The sequence below is a fragment of the Canis lupus genome, chromosome 9 (genome assembly GCF_048164855.1).
Source record: "Canis lupus baileyi chromosome 9, mCanLup2.hap1, whole genome shotgun sequence".
In the NCBI taxonomy this organism is placed as follows: Eukaryota; Metazoa; Chordata; class Mammalia; order Carnivora; family Canidae; genus Canis; species Canis lupus.
Window position 1 is genome coordinate 75,883,478 of NC_132846.1, and position 9,995 is coordinate 75,893,472.

At 42.2% G+C, this 9,995-nt stretch overlaps 1 gene segment (V, D, J or C); it reads left to right on the forward strand.

The window, feature by feature from the left end:
- Nucleotides 1-560: 560 nt before the first annotated feature.
- LOC140639538 (immunoglobulin heavy variable 3-74-like) lies at nucleotides 561-1,132 on the forward strand. The segment is given in 2 exon segments: nucleotides 561-697; nucleotides 801-1,132. Coding segments are annotated over 2 exon segments (378 nt in total).
- The last annotated feature ends 8,863 nt before the right edge of the window (nucleotides 1,133-9,995 follow it).

The following is a 9,995-nucleotide window of genomic DNA, read 5'->3' on the forward strand; positions in this document are numbered from 1 at the left end:
AAAATATATGTAGGTTTCCACACACTAACAAAAAATATTTATAGTTTAAAGGTTGTATTTAATTATTAATGAAAGACACACAGACAGAGAGAGGGAGAGACACAGGCAGAGAGAGAAGCAGGCTCCATGAAGGGAGTCTAATGTGAGACTGGATCTCTGGACTCTAGGATCACTCCCAGAGCAGAAGGCAGACCTCAACCGCTGAGCCACCCCAGCATCCCTAACAATAAAGTATTTAAAAGGTAATTAATGAACCTTATTACATTGACACCGGTGTTAAGAATATAATATGTAGGATTAAGTATTCTGAAAAAGGTAAAATATTGTACACTAAAAGAACCTACATTGATTAGAGATTTTTAAAAACTCAAAAAGGAATGCAAAGGTCATTTTTTCATAGATTTAGCACTTCATAATGTCAGAAGACATTACACACAGTGGTATAGAGATGCAAAGCAATCCTTGTTAATAGTTGTGAAGAGTCAAATCTAGTTCTGGTGCTGATTATACATTCAAAGGACATGCAAATAGGACCCTCCCTTCACTGATTAAACCAGCGCAACCACGACCCTGCAGCTGAGAGAGAAGCCCCAGGCCCAGGATCCCCAGGTGACCCCGTTCGGGATCAGGACAGAACAAAGACGACTAAACATGAAATCTTTGCTCAGCTGGGTTTTCCTTGTGGCTATTTTAAAAGGTAATTCATGGAGAACAAGGGACGTTCAGTCTGTGAGTTGAGGTGAGTGAGAGAAACAAGGGATGTGGTATAATTTTCTGACCAGGATTTCTTGTGTCTGCAGGTGCCCAGGGTGAGGTGCAGCTGGTGGAGTCTGGGGGAGACCTGATGAAGCCTGGGGGGTCCCTGAGACTCTCCTGTGTGGCCTCCGGATTCACTATCAGTAGCAACTACATGAACTGGGTCCGCCAGGCTCCAGGGAAGGGGCTGCAGTGGGTCGGATACATTAGCAGTGATGGAAGTAGCACAAGCTATGCAGACGCTGTGAAGGGCCGATTCACCATCTCCAGAGACAATGCCAAGAACACGCTGTATCTGCAGATGAACAGCCTGAGAGCCGAGGACACGGCCGTGTATTACTGTGTGAAGGGACACAATGAGGGGACCTCAGTGTGAGCCCAGACACAAACCTCCCTGTAGAAGGGGATCAGGACCACCAGAGGGTGCACACTCCTCACCACTTCTGTCTTGAAGGCCCAGGAGCAGGTGAAGATGGAGGTTCTGGGCAGGTTTCCTGTCAGTGTCTGGGCTTCCTCTCCAAGGAGCAGTTTCCCCCAGGGATTCTCTCTGGACACTTGATTTTGTGTTTACCTCTTCAGTCTCTTTCTTAGAGACTTAGAAATTCAAGTATAGCACTTGCACTTCCTTGTACTTAACCTTTCCTGACCCAAAATATTAATCAATTACAAATAACTCCATTCACATCATCTGAACATATTCACCAGTCCTATTAGCACTCACTGTGGATCACAGGACCCCAAGCTAACATACTTCTTGCACATCACGGTATGGAGGAATCTCCGATCAACACAACAATAAAGAGATGTTCCAGAAAAATGTTAAAATTTCCGGGGAGTGAGTGAGATTCCCAGCATGATATGGTAGGGATGTGGACTCAGAGGTCACTCACACTCACACACACACACACACACACAATCATGAAAGTATAAGCTTTTATACTTTCACATGCGTGTTCGTTGGGAGCCAGGCAAGCCTCTCATCACGTCATAAATTCCTAGATTGTGCCAGGGAAGGACACTGGCTCTGGGTGTATGTTGTGGGTCAGTGGTGGGGACAGGGTCCTGCTCCACGAGGGGCTTGTGTGGAGTCAGAGTCCCAACTGTATCAAAAGAGGTAACTCCTGGGTTATTGTTTCATTTCTTATCCTTTGGGTGGAGGAGATGAATGGGGATGGAATGTTAGGGAGCTATCAGGCAATAAAGACTGGACATGGTGTGAGGAATAATTTCACTAAACAAGCATCAAACTGGGAAGACAAAAGAAAGACATGGTCATTCTGAGTAGAAAAAATGCCTTAATCACAGGAAAACTAGCTGGATAATGTATGGAAGGAGCATGAAACATAAAATCATAATACAAATAGGCCAAGATCCTAAAGGTCTCAGATGGAAGCTGTCCTCTCCCCAGGGTCACCAGTGGCCCTGAAGGTCATGTGTACACCATGTGATCAGAGACCAGAAGCTTCTACTGAATCCATGATGATCCTCAGTGTGAGGAGCTGGATTGGAGGACCTTCCACTTGGAAGAAGTAACTCTTGAATCCTTTGGGTGCTGACGTCAGCTCACTGTGTGTGACCTCAACCATCCCCGTGTTGGAACCTAATGCTCATGGGATGCGGGGAGTAGGTGGGGCCTTAGGGTTGCAGTTACGTCAGGAGGTGCATCCTCATTGTCGGATAAGCCCTTATACTCCTGGACTGGGAAAGTTCCTGCACCCTGGCCCCATGTAAGGTGATGGGGAAAAGACGGGGTAGGATGTGGGTGCTCTCCAGATACCACAGCCTCCTGCACCTGGACCTCAGATGACCCAGACTCCAGATCTGTGAGAATGAGTGTCTGTTGTTTGATTCACCCAGTCCATGTACGATGTTCCAGCAGGGGGCACAGGCTAAAGTCATTTTTTCTTTATTTAAATTGAATTTATCAACATTCACTATACCCTCAGTGTTCATCACATCATGTAAACTCCTTAACCCCCATCACCCAGTTACCCCACTCCCCACTCCTCCCTTACAGTGACCGTCTGTTTTTTTCCGAGTTAAGTGTCTCTCATCATTTGTCTTCTCTAGTCTTACCCCACTAAGTTTCACTCCTTCCTTTATAGTGTCTTTCAATATGAATGAGACCATATCATTACCTTTCTGTAACTGATTTATTTCTCTCAATATAATGCCTCCAGTTCCATCCATATTGAAGGAAACATTATTTCATATTATTCATTATGTCTGACGGCTATGTAATATCCCATTGTATATATAAAGCACATCTTTTTTTGTATATTGTTTATTAGAGTGCGATTAGCCAACATATAGCATAACACCTAGTTCTCATCTCATCAAGGGCCCCCCTCAGTGCCCGTCACCCAGCCACCCTCACATCCCATCCACCTCCCCATCCACTACCTCTTGTTCATTTCCCAGAGTTAAGAGTATCTCAACTTCTGTCACCCTCTCTGATATTTCCTGCTCATTTTCTTTCCATTCCCCTATAATCCCTTTCACTATTTTTTTATATTCCCCAAATGAATGAGACCATATAATGTTTGTCCTTCTCCGATTGACTAATTTCACTCAGCATAATACCCTCCAGGTCCATCCACGTAGAAACAATTGGTGGGTAATCTTCGTTTCTGATGACTGAGTAATATGCCATTGTATACATAGACTACAGCTTCTTTATCCATTCATCTGTTGATAGACACTGAGGTTCCTTCCACTGTTTGGCTGTTGTGGACTTTGCTGCTGTGAACATTGAGGTGCAAGTGTCCGTTCATTTCAATAAATCTGTGTTTGGGGTAAATACACTGTAGTGCAATGACTGGGTCCTATTATTTTCCAGGAAATTCCATTCTGTTTTCTGGAGTGACTCAACAAGACTGAATTCCCACCAATAGTTGAAGAGGGTTCCACTTTGTCGATATCCTCTCTTACATTTATTATTTCTGACCTTGTTACTTTATCCATTCTGAGTTGTATAAGTGGGATCTTAGTGTGGTTTCCATTTGTATTTCCCTGATGACAAGTCATGTGGATCACTTTTCTCATCTGCCTGTTGGCCATGTGTAGGACTTCTTTGGAGAAGTGGCTGTGCATTCTCTCCATTTCTTGACTGGATTGATTGTTTTGTTGGGTGCTGACTTTGTTAAGGAAATATCTTGTCCTATTCTGTGGGTTGCCTTTCATTTTGTTGCCTGTTGCATTGTACAGATTCTATGTTGATGAAGTCCTAATAGTTTACTTTTCCCTTTGTTTCCTGTGCCTTTTGAGAGGTGCCTTGCTAGCAGTCACTGCAGCTGAGGAAAAAAAGTTGCTTCCTGAATTCGCCACTAGGATTTGGATGAATTACTTTCTCAGATTTCAGTATTTCATCTATTTTGACATTATGTTTGTATTTGGTGCACCTGAATGGTCCACTTTCATTCTTATGCAATTTTTTTCAGATCCATTTATTTTTTTATTTTTTTAATTTTTATTTATTTATGATAGTCACAAAGAGAGAGAAAGAGAGAGAGAGAGAGAGAGAGAGAGAGGCAGAGACACAGGCAGAGGGAGGAGCAGGCTCCATGCACCGGGAGCCCGATGTGGGACTTGATCCTGGGTCTCCAGGATCGCGCCCTGGGCCAAAGACAGACGCTAAACCGCTGCGCCACCCAGGGATCCCTCAGATCCATTTATTGATGAGACGTTCTTTCATTAGATATTTTTTTCTTTCTTCTTGAGGAGTAGTTGCCCATAGAGTTGAGGGTCCATTTCTGCATTCTCTGCTCTGTTCCATTGATCTATGTGTTGTTTTTGGTCACTACCAGGCTATCTTGATGATAAAGACTTTATAATAGAGCTTGTCTGCAAACATTTTGATGCCCTCCAGCTGTAGTTTTTTTTTTTCTGTTTTCTTTTTTTTTTTCCAAAATATTTCTACCTGTTTGGCAACTTAGGAAAGAAATTGAAGAAGACATAAAGAGATGAAAAACATGCCGTTCTTACAGATTAGAACTATGAATATTGTCAGGGCACCTGTGTTGCTTAGAGTTTGAGTATCTGCAATTGGCTCAGGTTGTGATCCTGGGGTCCTGGGATGGTGTCCTGTATGGGGCTTTTGGGAGCGTGCATGCTTCTCCCTCTGCCTATGTCTTTGCCTCTGTCTCTGTGACTCTCCTGAATAAATATATAAATCTTAAAAAAAAAAACAAAAATAAACCCTGTGAAAATCTCTATGCTGCCCAGAACCTTCTACATATTCAAAGCAATCCTTGTGAAAGCATCCTGGACATTTTTGCAGAGTATGAACATATAATCCTAAGATTTTTATGGCACACACAGAGATATTAGGGACACATTGATGCTCTGGCATGGCCCTGCTGTATTTGTTGTGAGAAGTATCAGGTAACCGCCCTCATCCAGTGAAGGTTGCATTTCTCACTGGAACTAGGACTAACCTGTTGCAAACCATAGGTATCTGTCAAAAAGTCACAGTGGACACAGAGAAGATGAACAATGATACAAGAGAGTCAGAGATACTCAGACACTTTGGAACGTCAGGTTAAGGATGTTCTTTTATAATGTTTCCCGAAGATGAGGATGTGATGACTCAGAAAGTGTAAAGGATTTTCATAGTATTCCAGTGGGATTTGTGTCTCACCATCACCTGGCAGTGTTGTGTTGTACTGATGACTGTTAGGTGTGTCCCTTGTCACTGGGTGAACATTTGGTGCCCCGTGTCCTCATTTCAAATCCACATGCATCTGTGAGTCTCCCTCTGGACATGACATCAGTTTCCTTTTAAGATTTGCTCAGTAGAAACCCTCAAGGGACCTACATGACTTATTTAGCCTTTATCATTTTATTTAAATGCAATCATTTTTGTCATGGAATTTGCAACAACCAGGTAACATGACCTAGTTATGTCAATATCTAACAGCTCTACCATCTTATTCCATAGTCTACTTGTGAACTTACATGACAATGTACTTATTTCAGGGAAGGTAAGTCCACTCATGGTCAGCAAGGCTGGGGGGGAGCTCTGAATGCCCAGAAGCAGGGCATTGGTTGGCTTTCAAGTTTTCATCAACATTTATACAAATAGCAGCTGTCCCCAGACACGAACACTCAGAAAATAGATATGAGAGGATGGATCATGGGATGGAGCACACAGTTCCTCTTGCAGTGTGCAGCCTTCTACCTGAGCTAGGCTTACATTCATGTCTAACTGCGCAGTACAGTTGGAAATGGATTGTTATGATTTGTTGTTGGTGTTGTTTCCTCTGTAGATGCTCACACTCCACCTTGTTAAGGACTGTTTTAGGGTTTTGTGACTCTCTTCCTGGCTGTATTGGAGAGCCGTTATGAACATGGTCTCCTACCTCTAGCCTGAGATTGAATGTTCGCACCCCCGGGTCTTCAGGGAGCCCTTATAGGAGCCATCAAGCCCTTTCTGTCCTCAGTTTACATCTGAATTCCTTGTTCACCATACCTGTCTCTGAGCTGGTTTATCTCAGGCACATGAATGGGTCTCTAAACGTCAATATGAAAAGCTCCTGTAATGTGAACCTGGGCTGGTCCTCTAAGAGGCTGTCACGAGAGAGGTTCTACATTCTGCCTGCTAATCTCAGAATAGAGGTCAAAGGACCACACAGCATTCAGTTTATGGAAACAAAGCACAACACCTGCGCTCAGAGCCAATGTTAACACATGTTCAGTTTCCTGTCCTTAACCATCCATCACATTGTGCCACTTTTTCTTCTTGGTACTCAGGGGGTACTTAGATCCAGAAAATTTCCCCATTTTTCCCTTTGAGCACCATCATGCCAAGTTTGTCCCCTGCAGGAATAGAATTCTACAAGTTTATATGTTCCTCTCTTGTCCTTGAAATCCTTGACAGTAGTACTGCAAGCAACCTCCCTCCTGCTGTCATCCCCATGGTTGTATCTCCCTAGTGTCAACACCACACAGCTCCAAAACTCAAATACCTGCTCAGTATTCTATTAGGAGTCTTGCTGTTGTTTTTGCAACTCTGATCTATATCATGGATGTTCGAAATGATTTAATAACTGTCAAGCTGTTCCAAGGATTTGAAAGCCATGGGACCCACTACCCTTCTGACATGTTAACTTCTCCTCCCATATTTTCGTATACTAAAGACGGTGTGGTGAATTCTTTCTGATTTATATGTTGAAGGTGAACTTTGAACTCTGGTGTTTTGTCTCAGAATATCATAAACTTATTTTTGCCCCTACTCTGATTTTAGATCCTATGGACTCATTTGTGTTTGTAAAAGCCCATTGAGTATTGTTCAAATATTATATTATGTTTCAGGAAGTACTTACAGACAAATGTGGTCCATACATATAAGGTCATCCAACAAGTGACATAGGGAGCAATGCAAATCCTAGCAGTGAGACTGGGGCTTCAAGGAGGGCACAGATGCTCAAAGGACTGTAATTGCAGGAATATTTTTGGGAGGACTCCATGTCTCTGTGCAGTGGACACAGGTGCGATTTGAGTGGTGGTCTCTTTTTGGAGTCTTCCTGATGCATATGATCCATTCAAAGATGGAAAGGGGGGTACCTGGGTGCATCAATGGTTTAGTGCCGCCTTCAGCCCATGGCCTGAGCCTGGAGATCAGGGATCAAGTCCCACATCAAGTTCCCTGTATGGAGCCTGCTTATCCCTCTGCCTGTGTCTCTGCATCTCTCTCTCTCTCTCTCTCTCTCTCTCTCTCTCTTTCTCTCTGTGTGTGTCTATCATGAATAAATAAAATCTTAAAAAAAAAAACAAAGATTGAACTCACTACATTTGGAGACAGAACAGAAGTCCTGTATGCAGCCTGCAGGGTAAGGGGGACTGATCTAAGAGAACCAAAATTATGGTTGATCAAAGGCACAAATTGAAATTGAATTGAAACTGAAATCTCCTGCCACATTTGCTATCAAAAATACCTGATAAATCTTGGATACTAGTCCTTGATCTGATACGTCATTTGCAAATATCTTCTCTCATTCTGTAGGTTGTCTTTTAGTTTTGTTGATTCGTTCTTTTGCTTTGCAGAAGCTTCTTATCGTGATGAAGTCCGAATACTTCATTTTTGCTTTTGTTTCTCTTGTCTTCATGGATGTATCTTGCAGGAATTTACTGTGGCCAAGTTCAAAAACGGTTTTGCCTGTGTTCTCCTCTAGGATTTTGATGGAATATTGTCTCACATTTAGATCTTTCATCCATTTTGAGTTTATCTTTGTGTATGGTGCAAGAGAGTGGTCTCGTTTCATTCTTCTGCATGTGGATGTCCAATTTTCCCAGCACCATTTATTGAAGAGGCTGTCTTTCTTCCAAATGATAGTCTTTCCTGCTTTGTCGAATATTACTTGACCATAAAGTTGAACGTCCACTTCTGGATTCTCTATTTTGTTCCGTTGATCTATGTGTCTGTTTTTGTCCCAGGACCACACTGTCTTGAAGACCACAGCTTTGTAGTACAACACCTGAAATCTGGCATTGTGATGCCCTCAGCTATGGATTTATTTTTTAAAATTCCCCTGCCTCTTCAGGGTCTTTTCTGATCCACACAAATCTTAAGATAATTTGTTCCAACTCTCTGAAGAATGTCCATGGTATTTTGACAGGGATTGCATTAAATGTGAAAATTCCCCTGGGTAACATTGACATTTTCACAGTATTAATTCTTCCATTCCATGAACATGGACTACTTTTCCATTTCTTTGTGTCTTCCTCAATTTCTTTCAGAACTGTTCTGTAGTTTTGAGTGTATAGATCCTTTACCTCTTTGGTTAAGTATATTCCTAGGTATATTATGCGTTTGGTTGCAATTGTAAATGGGATTGACTCCTTAATTTCTCTTTCTTCAGTCTCATTGTTAGTGTATAGAAATGCCACTGACTTGTGGGCATTGATTTTGTATCCTGCCACACTGTCAAATTACTGTCGACATGAATGGAACTGGAGAGCATTATACTGAGTGAAATAAGTCAATTGGAGAAGGACAAACATTATATGGTATTATTCATTTTGGGAATGTAAAAAATAGTGAAAGGGAATAAGGGGAAAGGAGACAAATGAATGGGAAATATCAGAAAGGGAGACAGAACATGAGAGACTCCTAACTATGGGAAATGAACAAGGGGTGCTGGAAAGGGAGGTGGGTGGGCATGGGAGTTATTGGGCACCAGGCACTGATGGGGGCACTTCATGGAATGAGCACTGGGTGTTATGATATATGTTGGCAAATTGAACTCCAATAAAAAATTAAATTTTTTTAAAAACCCGGATAAATCCGTAGATGAGGTTCATGGTAGATATTTTTCTTCTCTTAGATGGAATATAGTATTTGAATGTAAAAGGAATTCATGAAAAACTTACAGTGGATAGGCAGTACTACACTGTTAGTTTAGGAAAGATTAGAAAAATAGAAATATAGGCTATACAATGGAAAATGTTCATTCTGACACCAGTTTATTATATCCCAAACTGCTTGAATGAGCTCATTCTGCATCAGGTAAACTTATCAAAGCGATTACAGAAGGTCACAGAGTTAACTGCATTGGAATACAGTGACTGAGTTGTTAGAGACTTACAAATACAACTACATTACCTGAAAACCTCTGAAATTCAGCTAAATTCTAAATTTAGCAAAATCATGCGATCTCCAATACATGCGGGGTCCACTATTCTAAGGAGCCTTGACATTCTGTCATTCAGGTGTTTCAGAGGGCAGTAAGTCCTGTGGAGAGGAGCACAGGCCAAGAATCTGGAGTTAGACTCACCTGAAAATGTGCACAAGGATACCTTAGAAACCCTCTACAATGTAAGGGGTAGGTTCACATCACTCTATGGGGAAACATGACACCCACAAACCAAGAGTTATATACAAATACAATTACAAAGTACCACGTGGACACAAGTCTGAAGTCTGAAATATTACCTAATAAAAAAACATAGTTTTTTTTAAATTTTTATTTATTTATGATAGTCACAGAGAGAGAGAGAGAGAGAGGCAGAGACACAGGCAGAGGGAGAAGCAGGCTCCATGCACCGCGAGCCTGAAGTGGGATCCGATCCTGGGTCTCCAGGATCACGCCCCGGGCCAAAGGCAGGCACCAAACCACTGCGCCACCCAGGGATCCCAAAAAACATAGTTTTTCAAAGAAGTAAATATGAACACACAAAGGCAGTCACATCTTCTCTGGTCACAACAACTTGAGAGAAATGATCCCAAGCTGAGTATATCC